Below are 18,327 nucleotides of genomic sequence, written 5' to 3'. Positions count from 1 at the left end.
TTGTACTTCAGAGCACCTGGCTGAGATCGAACCATTCTGCACCAACGCGAAAACTGAATCCAACGCCGGCAACACTTGATCTTCATTGATGAAAGGAGCACCTCACAGCACTTCTCCTCTGTCGAGAAGGTCAGCCACAGGTCGTGTGGTGGGCACGCGAACTCGACGACACTGCTGCAAGATCGCCAGCATGGCTGCCGGCGTCACTGTCTGCTCGCCGTCTCCGACTGCAGTTGCCAGAAGCACGTGCCGCCCGAAGCGCAGCTCCAGCGCATCCATGGTCGGAGTGCGGGAGATCAGGACATGGCTCGCCTCTCGACGGAGCTCCGGCTCTCCCCGCCGCCACACCTCCTGCGGGAACCGGCGTTCCAGCAAGCTACGGCTCGCCTGGGCTACTGCGACGACCGGGGCCGCGCCTCCATCGCCGGCGGCGCTCACGGCGTCCGGCGACACGGTGGTGGAGCTCACGCTGCCGCCGCCCATGGAGAATAGGGTTAGGGATTTGGACTGGGAAGGGGGGATTTCAGATCCAGATCGCAACAGGGAACGACAGCTCTATAACAGTCAAACCTGACAAGTAGGCCCCACCGCGGTCAAAACCGCCCTTTGACTGTGCCACATCAGCATCCAATGGAGACAAACCAGCCGGGGTTTTTTTTCGTCCGGTTTGGTTTTGTTTGGGGCGTAGAAGGAACCAAAATATAGATCAGGGGGTAAAGTGAACCACCCACTTTGTTCAGGGAAGTAAAATGGACTTTTTTCTTTCTTGATATGCTCATGATTAATTAGTACCCCAATTTGTTTTCTCAAAAAGGTACAATATTGTTATGGTAAAAGTTACATTTTGTGGCCTCAAATAGCATTCAGATTTATAGATTGATTTCTCTTAGAAAAAATATAGATTTATTCGTGATTCTGTGAGCTCACTAATTATGAAGCTAACACAAGTCTAATTACCTAATACTTACCTCCACCTCATCGTTGACATCGTGCAATACCATGGGAGAAGTTTCTTTTGTGCATGGATTTCCAAGCGCTCCGGCCGTCATTGGCAGAAGCGTGGGTTTTAATTGGCCAACATTCATTTTTTAGGCGCTGTGTTTATGTAGAGAATTTTACTTAACAGGCCTGGATGGCATCTTTTGTCAAAACAAAATCACGTTTGTTTTTATATATTTTCTGCCTGACGCGTAAAGTGTTCCATTATTGTTTTCTTTTGGGGAAATAATTATGCTTTAGGATGAACTGGTTTAGTTCCTTTTTATGTTGCTAAAACACCATAGCTTGCTTTTATGTAGAAGTCCCTGGATGAACTTACTACAATCTTTATTGTCAGGCCACATTGGTACTGAGCTTTCTTGCAAAGGTGCTATGTTCTAACTGTGGTGTATATAGTTGTATAGTTTATAGTGAAAGTTGCGTTCTAGTCAGGCCACAGTAGTTGTATAGTTTAGATTATACCTTGAGTTAATTTTGTGCTTGTGGAAGTGCAGCGGCGATTGCAAGACGGCTGGGTTCAGCTTTATTAATATAGCACCATCTTTACAATACTGTACATTATATTCTTAGAATATTTTTTGCACTCTAATAGTTGGCCTTTGAAGTAAAATACGCTTAGTAGTTTTAAATTTCAAGTGGCATGGCTTACAATATGTAAGTCGGTTTTCCACACTTGTAACATGAGAGAATCTGCATAGATCTCAAGGTTGTCATTCGTGGCTGAGACAATGTTTCTAAATCAAGGGACCCGCACTTCGTCATTATCTAAATTGCGCTTGATTATTTTCCTAAAGGGACCTGCACTTCGTCATTACCTAAGCGCATCAGTTAGAAGAGAAGTTAGAGCTGACGGGAGTGGTGCCAACAGTTTCCACAATAATCGTCTGACAGATAAATATATATCTTCTCATTTTTTAGATTTTGTTGTTCAATTCAGTTAAATCTATTAGCTTACTGGTTGTGGTATAACTATTTCTAGATTTTACAATGTGGTTTCCGTGCCTATTGATTTAACTTGATGAGAGAAAACTGACTTCTTGGGTTCACTGTTCACTCTACATTCTGAGTGGTTGTAACTTTTTTGCTTCTGAAGTGTCAAAGGATACAAAAATCAGGATGATATATTAGGCTGAGACAATGTTTCTAAATCAAGAGACCTGCACTTCGTCATTATCTAAATTGCGCTTGATTATTCCCCCCAGCAATATCAAGATGAGGATACAAGCAGATCAAGTGTACAAGACGTGTAGTCTCCTCGTGAAGGTGGTTGAGCTATGAATTTGCTCTTGGTATATTTACCTATGCTGGATATGGGGTCAGATCTTTGGTATGTAGGTGAATGTATATGGAACAATGATTGCACATATGTAAGCTATATTCTCTTCACATTTATGCATATTCTTGTTGGGACAAAAAAAGTGGTTATAATAAGCAGATTCTTGTTGGGACCAAAAAAGTGGTTATAATAAGCAGATATATTTCTTCCCATTTATGCATATTCTTACTGGGAGAGAAAAACAAAGCAGTGATAATATGCAGTTTTACATAAGCTTATGTCTTGCAAACTAGCTAGAACCGTAAACTAATGATTATTGCTTGTTTTCTGACTTCTGTTGTAGAATGTGAAAGCTTATTACCCACATAAAACAAGTAGGTGTTACGAAGTCCTTGTATGCCTAATTATTGTTGTTGTAGTTGTCATACACGCGTAACAACCTGTGACATACACACGCATACCCGTGATCTCTTTCCTACAAATACCCTTGACTAATTCCTCAGAAGTATATGTAAAAACAGAAACAAATGCTTCATGCCCGCTCACTTGGAAACAAATGCTTCGATGGCCAATGCGCAACTAATTGCATGCACACTTACAAAATATTTCTAACAACCAATCAGGACATTTCACTTACGAGGATCAATCAAAAAGTTAGCACGTACCAGAAAGAGACCCGACCGTGATTTGTGTACTATAGAGGAACGGAGGGAGGGAGTAATTTCTTTATTTGGTAGTGAAATAAAGCAAATAAGTCAGGAAAAAATAGGTGATGTGAGAAAACTAGATAGAGAATAGATTTGTGTGGAAAATTAATCTGCAACAATTATTATGGTCATCCCAAACAAATTGAGAGAAGATTTTTCCCTTTAATAATTATTGTGCGACCACCTTCCTAACCAAGCTTCGATTGTCCTGTTGGTACATACATGAAGAACATTGTCTATAGAGCGATACTGATATCATAGGTGAGAAATTTGGCACTTAGGTGGTGCGAAGACTTGAGGAAGAAGGTAGTGTTATTGAGCTTACAAGTTACATTTTTTTGTGTGTAACATAGTTCTTTTATAGTAAAATTGGATCTCTCTATTGGGTATGGCTTTCTACATGGCATTCAGTGTAACCTGCCAAATCTCTCCCCTATGATTTTTTTTAAAGTATAGCACCCAAATGATTCACCCATGACATGTTCTTAAAATTGATTTGCACTGCTGATTATTCAAAACATGAGTGTTAGATTTTGTAGTCTGAAAATATGATAATGATGCCGAGAGAAGAGAGCATGCGTACGATCCATGAACTTGATGTGCGAGATGGTATGACTTCTTCAGAGAACCATCTTGATCCTTCCTTTTTCTTCATAATATTGTCAACCATTGAGATTGTGGTGCGGGAGGTCGCGGGTGCTAAAGATTGTGGCACGGTTTAGAGGGTTGGCCGGCGGCGGAGGCGGCGATAAGCAAAATATTTCAAAAGTCCGTGGCAACGCACGGGCTTTCTACTAGTATAGAAAAGAACCCACATTCGCTCCTTTGGCTAGCAACACTCCCACATGTACATGAGATCCAATATTCGAATCCAAGTAAACGCATTATTTAAAACGCATCTAATAGGAGATCGTTAAAATGCACTGCTTGGTTACGATTCGAACCAGCGCCCCCCTCATTGATACTTGCTCGTGTAACCACCCCGCCTACGATTAGGTTCTTATAACTTGCAACCTTTTGTATCTTTTATTATTCTTCCCTTTTCCTTTTTCCTTTCCTCCTTTTTCTTTTTCCCTTTTTTCCCTGTTTTCTTTTTTCTTTTTCTTGTTTCTTTTTTTTTCAACCTGGTTTGACGAATTGTTTGCAAATAGGTGATTTTTTTATAAAATTGATGAACTTTTTGAAATTTGATGAAAATTTTCAAATTCGATGCACTTTTTTATTCTTTCATGGATCATTTAGTTTTTATTTTCTTTTTTACTGGAACAGTTTTGTTCCTTTTTTCTTTCGGCTAAATGCGTGAACTTTTTCTTTAAATTCATGAAATTTTTTTTCAAAATTGATGAACTATTTTTAAATTCGATGAAATTTTTTCAAATACAATGATTTTTTTTCAAATTTAATGAACTTTTTCCATTTTTGCGATCTATTGTTTTCACTTCATGGTTTTTGTTAATCGAAAGAAATTTTGAATCTCTCATTCACCCCTCTCTAGTCTATATACTCTCGATCCTACAATTGGTATCGACAAGGTCTCCTTGTTTCAATATAATGAGGGGAGCGAGGATGATGTAGAAGGGGGCGACCACCAAGGCAAGGCATAGTTTACTTGTGTAGGTGGTGGTGCGGACCTCATCGGAAGCGGACGTGACTGTTTGCAACCGGTGGCCCGATCTCATGGGACCGGGTACTAGAGTGGGAAACTGTGAGGTGGCATCCCAATCCTCAACCCAAAGAAAGTAGTGGCAGGATTTTGGGAAGCTACCACACTTGTGGTCTCCATTCTTCTCAGTGCCCTTGCCTGCAACCCGGGTGCCATTCTTCCTCTCGAATTTTAGATTGATTTGTCAGTGCTGCCCACCATGATCCCCGTGGAAACTGAAGTGTGGGAGCAACGCTCACTGGGTACCAGAAAAGGAGGAGGTAGTACTAGCAGGAATGGTGTTGCTTCACGGGAACTCAGATTTAGCAAAGAGACGGTAACGTCACTATTAAGCTGTGGATTCTCTGAGAAATTCGACGATTATTCCTCAGATCAGCTGTCTGGGGTTCTCATCCGCCTTGAGGCAATCCGAACGGTGCTTTTTGATAGACATGGAAAGATCATGGATGCGAGATGCCTTGTTGAAGGAGAGAGGATGTCAATTAGTCAGAATTCTCATTTCCCAGCCATGCCGTGTTTGGCCGGGCAAAGAATGCGATTGGTATAGAGTAAAATCAGGGGTGAGAGATACCATTCCATACAAGGCAGTGTTATTGCAGTCGACAAGAAGGAAGTCAGGGAGGTCAAGATCGATCAGGAGGAAGATGTCTAGGCACAGCGCAAGAGGAGGGGTAAGTGATACTTCGACGAGTGCATGCACATGTGTAACGCCTCAGATACAACTTTCCATATTTGTAACTCCGACCCGTGCCTTTTCCGGAGATGCGATAGGAGATTTCCTTCGTGGTTGGGTTTTGTCTTTGTTTTGTCTTTTGTTCGTGTCATGCAATTCATATCATGTCATCATGTGCATCGCATTTACATTCATATTCGTCTCATGCATCCGAGCGCTTTCCCCGTTGTCCGTTTCGCAATCCGACACTCCCACATGCACGGGCGCACCCTTTTGTCTCTTTTCGTGAGCAGGTGTTAAACGTTCTCGGAATGGACAGAGATTTGCCAAGTGGCCTTGGTACACCACCGATAGACCGCCTGTCAAATTTTGTTCCATTTGGAGTCTGTTTGAGGCTCCAACGGTTAACCGGCTAACCGCGAAGGCCTCTTGTGTGTTGCAATCCAACACCCCTCCAAAACGGCCCAATAACCCATCCAAACCCCTTCCATGTTCTCCGTCGTCGGATCACGATCGTGTGGGCAAAAACTACACTTCATTTGGACACTCCTACCTCCTCCTACCTATAAATATGTGTCTCCCTCTGAATTTTCGCGGATGAAACCCTAATCTCCTTCCACCTCGCGCCGCCGGACAAATCTCCCTCCGCCCGGTCATGTCTACAGTCGCCTCTCGTCCAACCACAACGCGCCACGTCACCACCCCCGCGCCCACTTCGCCGCCTCCCGCGCCCGCCCGCCACGGGCCCAGGTCCGGCCCCCGCCGGGCCCGAACCGAGCCGCGCCCGTGCGCCGCCGCCGTTCGCCCGCCTCCCGCTCCATCTCCTCCGCGCCACCGCTGCGCTAGCTCGCCGCGCCGCACCCCGCGTCGCCGGATGCCGCCTCCGCCGCCGCCCCTCGTCGCCAGAGCCCGTGACGCCTCGCCGGAGTTCAAGTCCGGCCAGATCTGGGCCGGGTTGGATGAGATCCACCAGGCCCCGTTCCAAACAGCCCCAGATCTCCTCGTCCCGATCCGTCTCGTCCAGTTTCCCGCGAGGTCTAAATTTCGGCGAAGTCCCTTAATTATTGCATTCTGGTGCCTTGTTCAACATGCCATAACTTCTTACATACTGCTTCGTTTTGCGTGTATGAGATATCAAAATGTTCATTGAGAGATGCTCTTCATTTCATTCCATTGTGGCATGCTTGTTTGAGTTCATCTTGATACCCAAATCATTGATGCAAGAGTGCTATAAAATGTTTACTCATGTTACTTATCAGTTTAGGGTGATTTGTCATTTTTGTCACATTTGATGTGTGCATCATTTGGGCATGAGCTCTACATGTGTTTTGATCTATGCCATGCTATCTTTACAGGGGTGCTTGCCATATATTTTTGTGATCTATGTGGTGACTAGCACAAGCATGCAAAGCAGCCTTCGTGATATTGCTGATTTCAGGGTCTTAGGATTTTGCTGTCCTTGTTCTGCTGTTATTTTTATGCCATATAAATATGATGCTACAGTGAGATCCATGCTTGTTTTGAGTTGCTTCAGTAAGGATGTTTTGAACATATGGTTATGCTCTATCCATCTATGCCCCTTTTTGCAATTATGGAGTGCCCTAGCATGTCTTATTATTGCTCTACTTTTGCTATAAAATGTTTCTGATAGGTTGTTTACATGTTAATCAATTTTGCCTTGGTTGTTGTTAGTGATCCTTGCATGCTATGAACTTGGTCTTGTCATGTTTAGCTTCATCAACATATCTTCTTGCTGTTAGTATACTTATATTGTCATGAAATGCCTTGTGGTGAGTGATTTGAGCTCGCAAAGATGCCCTCATAATTCTGTTTATGCCATGCTCTATTTTCTGCTAAGTCTGAAACTGTTAATAAAACTTGCTATGTTTACATGAGCGCCATCATACCTTCTGCGCCTTTTTGGCTCATGATCAGTATGGGACTTTTGTTCTATGCATTTAGTAGATTCATGCCATGCCTTTTTTTACTATGATATGTTCCTATAGCATGTTGTTTGCTTGCTCTAAACATTGCTTCCTGATATTATTTCTGGCATGTTAGTATTTTCACTAAGTCTGTGAAGCTGATATCTTTTGCACTTTTGCCATGCTTGTTTGAACCTGCTCTTGTGTGATTTAACTGTAGCTCAGCGTTCATGTTTTGTCAAGCATCTTGAGTACATCACTGCCATATGCCTTGTTGATATGTTGGGGTGCATTAGCTTAGTTTCTTGTTGCATTCTAGTGGCATTGTGCTGTTAATCGCAGTTTAGCATCAACCTTGTTTTGCTTGCCATTTGCAAACCGTGCATCCCATTCCAGTGATCTTTATATCGATTTCACCCGAAATCTTCTCATCTTTCCAGCGGCACACTTGCTTTGCCAAGTTGATGCCTTGTTCATTATTTTCCTTCTGGAGCACGCATATGCATTGCATATCACATTTCGCATGTCATGCCATGTATTGCATCATGTGGCTTGTGCATTGCACCGTGATTGATTGTTGGTCATTTGCTTGTGTTCTTTCTTTGGGTAGAGCCAGGAGACGAGTACGTGATCGAGGAACCTGTTGAGTACGCTAACGAGGATCAAGCTTTCGACAACTCTGAGAACTTTGCAGGCAAGATGACCATACCCTCGAAATCACTTCTATCTTTGCTTGCTAGTTGTTCGCTCTATTGCTATGCCGCGCTACCTACCACTTGCTATATCATGCCTCCCATATTGCCATGTCAAGCCTCTAACCCACCTTCCTAGCAAATCCTTGTGTGGCTATGTTACCGCTTTTGCTCAGCCCCTCTTGTAGCGTTGCTAGTTGCAGGTGAAGATGAAGTTTGTTCCTTGTTGGAACATGGATTTTGTTGGGATATCGTTATTATCTCTTATTTAATTAATGCATCTATATACTTGGTAAAGGATGGAAGGCTCGGCCTTATGCCTGGTGTTCTGTTTCACTCTTGCCGCCCTAGTTTCAGTCATACCGGTATTATGTTCCTTGATTTTGCGTTCCTTACGCGGTTGGGTGTTATGGGAACCCCTTGACAATTCGCTTTGAATAAAACTCCTCCAGCAAGGCCCAACCTTGGTTTTACCATTTGCCTCACCACCACCTACTTTTCCCTTGGGAGTCGCGCTCTCGAGGGTCATCTTTATTTTAACCCCCCCCCCACCCCGGGCCAGTGCTTCTCTAAGTGTTGGTCCAACCTAAGCGATGTCCGGCACCCCCTGGGCAACCAGGGTCTATGCCAACCCGACGTCTGGCTCATCCAGTGTGCCCTGAGAATGAGATATGTGCAGGTCCTATCGAGATTTGTCGGCACATTCGGGCGGCTTTGCTGGTCTTGTTTTACCATTGTCGAAATGTCTTGTAACTGGGATTTCGAGTCTGATCGGGTCTTCCTGGGAGAAGGAATATCCTTCGTTGACCATGAGAGTTTGTGATGGGCTAAGTTGGGACACCCCTATAGGGTTTGAACTTTCGAAAGCCGTGCCCGCGGTTATGGACAGATGGGAATTTGTTAATATCCGGTTGTAGAGAACTTGACACTTAACTTTAACTAAAATGAATCAACCGCGTGTGTGGCCGTGATGGTCTCTTCTCGGCGGAGTCCGGGAAGTGAATACGGTTCTTGTGTTATGCTTGAATGTAAGTAGTTTCAGGATCACTTCTTGATCACTTCTAGTTCACGACCGTTGCGTTGCTTCTCTTCTCGCTCTTATTTACGTATGTTAGCCACCATATATGCTAGTGCTTGCTGCAGCTCCACCTCACTACCCTTTCTTACCCATAAGCTTAAATAGTCTTGATCTCGCGGGTGTGAGATTGCTGAGTCCTCGTGACTTACAGATACTTTCAAACAGTTGTAGGTGCCGATGATTTCAGTGCAGATGACGCAACCGAGCTTAAGTGGGAGCTCGATGAAGATCGTGTTCGTTGTGTTGTTTCATTTCCTGTTGATCAGTAGTGGAGCCCAGTTGGGACGATCGGGGATCTAGCATTTGGGGTTGTCTTCTTTTATTTTGGTTTCGTAGTCGGACCTTAATTGTATTCTAGATGATGTATGTTTAACTTGTATTTGTGTGAAGTGGCGATTGTAAGCCATCTCTTTATCCCTTTCTTATTCAGTACATGGGATTGTGTGAAGATTACCCCTCTTGCGACAAACCTACTATGCGACTATGCCTCTAAGTCGTGCCCGACACGTGGGAGATATAGCCGCATTGTGGGTGTTACAACATGGCCACCCTCCACTAAGTGCATGAATTGTGGTGATGAGTATTCTTGGTGTCACGCTTTGCTAGAGTGCACAATGGCAAGATGCACATGGGTGCTTGCCGATCTTCCTAAGTTCACCGAGCCATGCGCGAGGAATTGATCATTCAACACTACTGACAAGCTACCCAGAAGTGACAAAGATCATGTGACTTAGTTGGTCATGTGGGGTGCAAGGAGGAAGGCATTACATGAAGACATAGCTCAAAGTCTGATGGCAACACAATGTTTTATCGGGATATTCCTGTCGAATCTCGTTTGTCTCAGCCGGAGAAGAAGGATTTTGACACGCGGGTTGTGGCCAAAATGGATACCGCCTCCACATGGTTTCACCAAAATCAATCAAGATTCTAGTGTGAGCAAGAACTCTCACAGATGCACCATTGTTCTTGTTGCCCACGATGACTGGGGGCGGTTCTTGGGGTCCTCAACATTGGTTGTATCAATATGATGACCTGGAGACCTTGGGGGCCCTAGCTTGCCGAGAAGCACTAGCTCTAGTCGACGACATAGCTCACTCTCCTCTAACGGACCGGACAATCCTACTGTAGTAATGAAGGAAAGCAAGGAAAGCAGTAAAGCATATGAATAGATTCGCTTTCGCCATGAAAGTAGAAAGTTGAACATGTAGGCACACATACTCTTTCGAAGTTTTAATTTCTCCCATATGTACTTGGGCATTACATATGGCTTGTTAATCCGCAAATCTTGTTAAACTCGATTATAAAAGGGTGAGGTTTTCCCTCGAAAAAAATGAAAAATGAAAATCCATCGAATGGTAAGTAGCATTATTGTTATGTCATTTTTATCCAAGGCACAAATGGTCATAACTTTACAAAAAAATGACATCAGTACGTTTTTACTCAAGATATATGTACGTGACTTTTTTAAACATGTAAATATGTCCTTGCTAAAGGTTTCGAAATTGGGTACACCGGAACCCAGGTTCTATTATTTTGCCAAACAATACCGTGGAATGCATTTTTTGATCAAAAGGAAGAAACTAAGTAATCATTACAACAAAAACGCTACCACCACCAACAGGAAACAATTTTACCAAGGAACAAAAGCCTGACACCTTCACCAAACCCCTACTGATCATCAGACTAGGAAAACATCAACAACCAACACACTCAAACTAAAACATAGCAACATAATCCAGGTTTTGCATAAGCACTACTCAACGCACTCCAGACTCAAGACCCATCTTCCAGCCCGGGGAATACTGGAATGCTATAATTGAGTACTTTATATTTGTAATAATTGTTATCTAGCCATCAACATCAATGATTTTATACTTTATGATCAATAAAATGGTAACGGAACACTTTGTTAGTAGTTTTAAGTTTTAACACAAGAATCTCGGGGTGAGTCCAATGGGTGTCGCTTCCATGAGTTGGTGGTGTCCATGTTTTGTCCATATATAGCCTGGTGCGACGAGCAATCTAGAAGAGGTAGTACCTAGCAGTATATGAAGGTAGAATAATTTATTAAATGAGAAAACGTCCTTGTCAAAGCAATGAGAACATAAGAAAAAAAATTACTCAAACCATGTCAACAAATAAGACTCATCTCCTTTCCGTGATGGTAACAATGGAGAGGAAAGTCAGTGAGGCAGCGACTACCATTGTGGTGTGGAATCATTTATGCCTGCGAAAAGAGAACATGTCAAAAAGCGAACCAATCTGAGTAACTGCAAAAGAAGAAGAAAACATGCAAAAAGAAGCAGTATCTAGATAGATAATTGATGAGCTTCTAAATCTGCGCCGGGAAAATATGTGTAAAACTAAGAAATCATCTAATTGCGTTGGTGGAAATACTACTGTTTTGATACAACATCTGGTATTGAGTGAACGGGATATTCAAGCTCAAATGCCGTAAAAAAAAGCTCAAATGCATTTCCCTGTGAAGAGAAAAAACAATAAATTTCTTGAGAAATGATACATTTCAAAGATAAATTTTGCACTGTACATTTATATATAAGAATGAAGTTGCCTGGACCAAAATTAATTGCATAAGTGCACCACAAAGGTTGATTGCAGAGCATAAGTTACCGAAATAATGATTGTAACTAACAACCACACGAATCTTTTTCAGCATTTGTCAAGAAAACTATGTACATATAAGAACTATCTGGTCCAGAAATGTTTGTGAATTTGAATGGCAATATGTCACACATCTCAAAATCTGATGATAACGAAAGGTCAAAGATAAGGCTGGCTCTCTGATTATTATTTTTGAACAATCTCTAATTTTGGATTGTAGCCGATTTTATTACTTCCATGTAAGCTAAGACATTGGCTAGCCAGATTGCTATATTAAGGCTGGGTAGTGGATCTTCAGCAGAAGTGGAAAGAGAAAGGTCACTAGAATAAAGGTATTGCAGGTCAGACTTACCCCCTGGCGCCACTTTCTCTTCACCTTCCAATTGTTATGATTCTTATACTGATACAGAATTGTGCCTTTGTTCCTGTAGGCATATTTGGTAAAATAATTAGCTCACCAAGTAACACAAAGGACTCTGGTTACAGAACAACAAATTAGGGAGAATAGTTAGCTCACCAAGAAGCACGGTGGCAACAAGAGAAGATATGATAAATGAGGCTGTAAGGCCTCGATAAATCACATCTTGCGATACGTCCATCCGCTGCCTGTAACCATGTGTCAGTATTGAGGCGGCATTCCGCCAAATATACTTCGCGGGGATGAACGATTACAATGGAGTCACCAGCAAGGTTCGGCAAGGCACTACGGCTCACACTCAGAATCCTTTCAGCAATGAACAGAACATTGCCTTCGATACTAGTTACTGGGACGATCCTGTCAAGGATAAGGTCGGAGAGTCTGTAAACCAAGGGGTGCGTGAAGAATCCGTCCCTATACCCGATCACCAGGATCTCCGAGTCACATTGTGCCAGGTACTGAGGGGTGGGCATTTTGCCGGCCGGGCATGTGGCAATCAACTTCTTTGATGGCATCGGAGACGAACCTGATGCCATCCCCTCGTGCTCAGGTGGGCTGATCTGGAAAATCTGAGTGTCACCATGAAGAACGGTGTCAAATGTGGGGTTATCCATCATGTATAGCTTGCCTTGGGATGATATCAGCCTCCCAATTGGTGAGAGCCTCCAGCTCGGGACATTCCACCGATGGTCCTTGGAGGTAGCAAAGCCTAACACAGATATGTTATAAAACACGATCATGACAGTGATGACTGCTCCATCTGCACTGACGCTAACGGAGGTGGCACCGATGTTTCTAAAATACCCCCAGGCTATTCCATTGATGGTCGGGTTGGATCCGGGAGGAGGCACGAGGGTCGCGAGCGGCGGGAGGTCCACAATGTCGCCGGTGAAGGGGTTTAGGAGACGGACGGCCGTGTCCTCGTCCCGTTGCAGGAGGAGGAGGCCGTCGACCGAGTCGAGGACGCAGTGGTTCTTGAAAAGCGGGAGCAGGCAGCGCACGATGGCGCCGGTGGAGAGGTTGAAGAAGCGGATGTACCCGCGCAGCCTGCCGTGGCCAGGGTACAGGCCGTGGCCCTCCGGCAGCATCATCCACCTGCGCGGGTAGAACCGCGGGTCGACAACGCCGCGGCCGCGCGGGCAGACGGAGCATGCCCGCCAGTGGGGGCAGACGGCGCGGAACCGGACGTAGTCCCGGATGTCGCCGGCCAGCGCCCTCCACCCGACCAGACGAACTAAATCCGCGTGCAGGGACGCCCACCCAGAGGCGTCCGAGGCGGGGACGGCGTCGGCTGTGCGTCGAGGGCGCTTGCTGCCGCGCGCACGCGCGGCCGAGGGGCGCTTCCGGTCCATCGGCGATGACGACGCTGGCGCCCAGCAGCCAACCTGCCGGCGATCCAAACTCCAAAGACGTCGTACCGGCGATCTTCGTATCGGCTAACGGCCACGTGAATCGCCGCGGATCCAGCGGGAGACGCAAAAAAAAGGAATGAAAGGATTTTCTCTGTTTTTTCAGGGGAGCTGAAGCGATTGTTAGGCCGACATCGCGGTCGTGCACCAGGCCCGCGGAAAGGCGGCCCGCGCGCTGGAAGAGCCACAAGGATAAGGTAGAAAGCCCGCGAAAACGTTCTGCCTTTGGCACACCCAAAAGTCCAGGAAAAGTGTTCGCAAGAAAAAGAATGTCCGGGAAAATACAGAATCAAAATCACCTTTCGTCACAGCCATTCAGAAAGGTGTCCAAGCCCTCAACGGAAAAAAATCAGAAAGGTGTCCAACTGCAGCCAATCAGGCATTTTTTCCCCCTAAAAACTTCAAAGTGCACGCGCACCATCTGGGCGAAACGAGCGGCCGAACGCGAGCCGCTCGATCAGCCTAGATCGCGCGGTCATCGGCGTCAGGCGGTATCTGGTCGGGAGCGACCGAACACGCGTGGGGTTGGGCCCTCCCACAAGCGCCGCTCTCCTCGTCCAGCCGGTTCGCATCGCGCGGGACGCATCCGTGGCGCGGGCCCCACTTGTCATGGAGAAAGTAGAAAGCACGAAGGGTGAGCCACGCCTCTGTCTCCTTCCCTCATCCATTTTCCTTTCTTCTCAGTTCTCGCCCCATTCGTTCCATTTCTCCCCCAAATCCGGCGGACAGAGGCAACCATTGCTGCGGCTGCATCCGAACGAGAAGGGCAAGACCGCGGTGGGGATCCGCTTCTCGTCGGCGGCGCAGGTACGGGCCGCGGCTGCAGCCGAACGCGAAGGGCAGGACCGCGGTGGGATCCGCTTCTCGTCGTCGGCGCAGGTACGGGCCGCGGCTGCAGCCGAAGGTGAAGGGCAGGACCGCAGTGGGGATCCGCTTCTCGTCGTCGGCGCAGGTACGGTCGCCCCACCATTTTTGCCTCACATCTCCTGTTTCCCTATTTTTACCCTGCCGTGGTTGGGGCCCCCTGTTATTCGCTCGCCGGAGAGGGGTTCTGGGGTTTCCAGTGGATGTACGACGAGTACGAGGTAGCTTTTACGGAAGGCGTCGCCCGCGACTATCTGGTCACCTCCGGTGGATTTTGGGAGTTCTGTTTCGTCAGGGTGAGTCGAGCGTGCGTGTTCTAGCGGATACAGATTTCATGGCGATTCACCGTGGCGGACCAAGCTATCTGGCTAGCTTTGGCGTCCGCCACACCTAACTTGCCGCATTGACTAAGGTAGTACCGTATATACTAGTACATCTTTGAAAATTTGAGCAAACGCACTACTCTAGATCGATGGATATCTGCTTGTGTGCCAGGATCTGGTTGCTGGTTAATATAGATGATGAGTTGATGACCGTTATCCTCATTCAATTGCAAATGCTAACACAAAGTAATATGTCCTTATTGTTGGAAATATGCCCTAGAGGCAATAATAAAAGGATTATTATTATATTTCCTTGTTCATGATAATTGTCTTTTATTCATGCTATAATTGTGTTATCCGGAAATCGTAATACATGTGTGAATACATAGACACCAACATGTCCCTAGTAAGCCTCTAGTTGACTAGCTCATTGATCAATAGATAGTCATGGTTTCCTGACTATGGACATTAGATGTCATGATAATGAGATCACATCATTAGGAGAATGATGTGATGGACAAGACCCAATCCTAAACATAGCACAAGATCGTATAGTTCGTTTGCTAGAGTTTTTCCAATGTCAAGTATCTTTTCCTTAGACCATGAGATCGTGTAACTCCCGGATACCGTAGGAGTGCTTTGGGTGTACCAAACGTCACAACGTAACTGGGTGACTATAAAGGTATACTACGGGTATCTCCGAAAGTGTCTGTTGGGTTGACACGGATCAAGACTGGGATTTGTCACTCCGTATGACGGAGAGGTATCTCTGGGCCCACTCGGTAATGCATCATCATAATGAGCTCAAAGTGACCAAGTGTCTGGTCACGGGATCATGCATTACGGTACGAGTAAAGTGACTTGCCGGTAACGAGATTGAACGAGGTATTGGGATACCGACGATCGAATCTCGGGCAAGTAACGTACCGATTGACAAAGGGAATTGTATACGGGGTTGCTTGAATCCTCGACATCGTGGTTCATCGGATGAGATCATCGAGGAGCATGTGGGAGCCAACATGGGTATCCAGATCCCGCTGTTGGTTATTGACCGGAGAGCCATCTCGGTCATGTCTACATGTCTCCCGAACCCGTAGGGTCTACACACTTAAGGTTCAGTGACGCTAGGGTTGTAGAGATATGAATATGCAGTAACCCGAAAGTTGTTCGGAGTCCCGGATGAGATCCCGGACGTCATGAGGAGTTCCGGAATGGTCCGGAGGTGAAGAATTATATATAGGAAGTGCTATTTCGGCAATCGGGAGAGTTTCGGGGGTCACCGGTATTGTACCGGGACCACCGGATGGGTCCCGGGGGTCCACCGGGTGGGACCACCCATCCCGGAGGGCCCCATGGGCTGAAGTGGGGAGGGGAACCAGCCCATAGTGGGCTGGTGCGCCCCCCTTGGCCCACCCCCTGCGCCTAGGGTTGGAAACCCTAGGGTGGGGGGCGCCCCACTTGCCTTGGGGGCCACTCCACCCTTGGCCGCCGCCCCCCCCCTTTGGGGAGCCTATATAAAGGGGGGAGGGAGGGGCAGCCGCACCCTTGACTCTTGGCGCCTCCCTCTCCCCTGCTACACCTCTCCCTCTCGCAGAAGAACGGCGAAGCCCTGCTACGGTGACTGCTGCATCCACCACCACGCCGTCGTGCTGCTGGATCATCATCAACCTCTCCTTCCCCCTTGCTGGATCAAGAAGGAGGAGACATCACGCTGACCGTACGTGTGTTGAACACGGAGGTGTCGTCCGTTCGGCGCTAGGATCTCCGGTGATTTGGATCACGTCGAGTACGACTTCCTCATCCCCGTTCTTTGAACGCTTCCGCGCGTGATCTACAAAGGTATGTAGATGCAATCTGATCACTCGTTGCTAGATGAACTCATAGATGGATCTTGGTGAAACCGTAGGAAATTTTTTGTTTTCTGCAATGTTCCCCAACAGTGACATCATGAGCTAGGTCTATGCGTAGTTCTTTTTGCATGAGTAGAACACAATTTGTTGTGGGCGTAGATGTTGTCAACTTTCTTGCCGCTACTAGTCTTATTTTGCTTCAACGGTATTGTGGGATGAAGTGGTCCGGACCAACCTTACACGTACGCTTACGTGAGACCGGTTCCACCGACTGACATGCACTAGTTGCATAAGGTGGCTGGCGGGTGTCTGTCTCTCCCACTTTAGTTGGAGTGGATTTGATGAAAAGAGTCCTTATGAAGGGTAAATAGAAGTTGAAAAATCACGTTGTGGCTTTAACGTAGGTAAGAAAACGTTCATGCTAGAACCCTCTTGCAGCCACGTAAAACTTGCAACAAGAATTAGAGGACGTCTAACTTGTTTTTGCAGCAAGTATTTTGTGATGTGATATGGCCAAAGTTGTGATGAATGATGAATGATATATATGTGATGTATGAGATGTTCATGCTATTGTAATAGGAATCACGACTTGCATGTCGATGAGTATGACAACCGGCAGGAGCCATAGGAGTTGTCTTTATTTTTGTATGACCTGCGTGTCATTGAGAAACGCCATGTAAATTACTTTACTTTATTGCTAAACGTGTTAGCCATAGTAGTAGAAGTAATAGTTGGCGAGCAACTTCATGGAGACACGGTGATGGAGATCATGATGATGGAGATCATGGTGTCAAGCCGGTGACAAGATGATCATGGAGCCCCAAGATGGAGATCAAAGGAGCTATGTGATATTGGCCATATCATGTCACTATTATTATTTGATTGCATGTGATGTTTATCATGTTTTTGCATCTTGTTTACTAAGAACGACGGTAGTAAATAAGATGATCCCTTATAATAATTTCAAGAAAGTGTTCCCCCTAACTGTGCACCGTTGCTACAGTTCGTTGTTTCGAAGCACCACGTGATGATCGGGTGTGATAGATTCCAACGTTCACATACAACGGGTGTAAGACAGATTTACACATGCAAACACTTAGGTTGACTTGACGAGCCTAGCATGTACAGACATGGACTCGGAACACAGAAGACCGAAAGGTCGAGCATGAGTCGTATAGAAGATACGATCAACATGAAGATGTTTACCGATGTTGACTAGTCCGTCTCACGTGATAATCGGACACGGCCTAGTTAACTCGGATCATGTTATACTTAGATGACTGGAGGGATGTCTATCTAAGTGGGAGTTCATTGAATAATTTGATTAGATGAACTTAATTATCATGAACTTAGTCTAAAATCTTTACAACATGTATTGTAGATCAAATGGCCAACGTTGTCCTCAACTTCAACGCGTTCCTAGAGAAAACCAAGCTGAAAGACGATGGCAGCAACTATACGGACTGGGTCCGGAACCTGAGGATCATCCTCATAGCTGCCAAGAAAGACTATGTCCTACAAGCACCGCTAGGTGAAGCACCTGCTCTCCCTGCAGAACAAGACGTTATGAACGCTTGGCAGACACGTACCGATGATTACTCCCTCGTTTAGTGCGGCATGCTTTACAGCTTAGAGACGGGGCTCCAAAAGCGTTTTGAGAGACACGGAGCATATGAGATGTTCGAAGAGCTGAAAATGGTTTTTCAAGCTCATGCCCGGGTCAAGAGATATGAAGTCTCCGACAAGTTCTTCAGCTGTAAGATGGAGGAAAACAGTTTTGTCAGTGAGCACATACTCACTATGTCTAGGTTACATAACCGCTTGACTC

At 45.8% G+C, this 18,327-nt stretch overlaps 1 protein-coding gene across 1 annotated transcript; it reads right to left on the bottom strand.

The window, feature by feature from the left end:
- Nucleotides 1-12,062: 12,062 nt before the first annotated feature.
- LOC125533885 lies at nucleotides 12,063-13,563 on the bottom strand. Its single transcript, XM_048697214.1, has one exon. The coding sequence runs from the start codon at nucleotides 13,403-13,405 to the stop codon at nucleotides 12,149-12,151; it is 1,257 nt and encodes a 418-aa protein (XP_048553171.1). The 5' UTR covers nucleotides 13,406-13,563; the 3' UTR covers nucleotides 12,063-12,148.
- Nucleotides 13,564-18,327: the final 4,764 nt, after the last annotated feature.

Source organism: Triticum urartu, chromosome 2 (assembly GCF_003073215.2).
Source record: "Triticum urartu cultivar G1812 chromosome 2, Tu2.1, whole genome shotgun sequence".
In the NCBI taxonomy this organism is placed as follows: Eukaryota; Viridiplantae; Streptophyta; class Magnoliopsida; order Poales; family Poaceae; genus Triticum; species Triticum urartu.
This window is presented reverse-complemented; position numbering and strand designations above follow the sequence as displayed.

Bases quoted from the DNA above. Each gene is read 5' to 3' on its own strand.
- LOC125533885 (XM_048697214.1), bottom strand. From the start codon at position 13,405: ATGGACCGGAAGCGCCCCTCGGCCGCGCGTGCGCGCGGCAGCAAGCGC.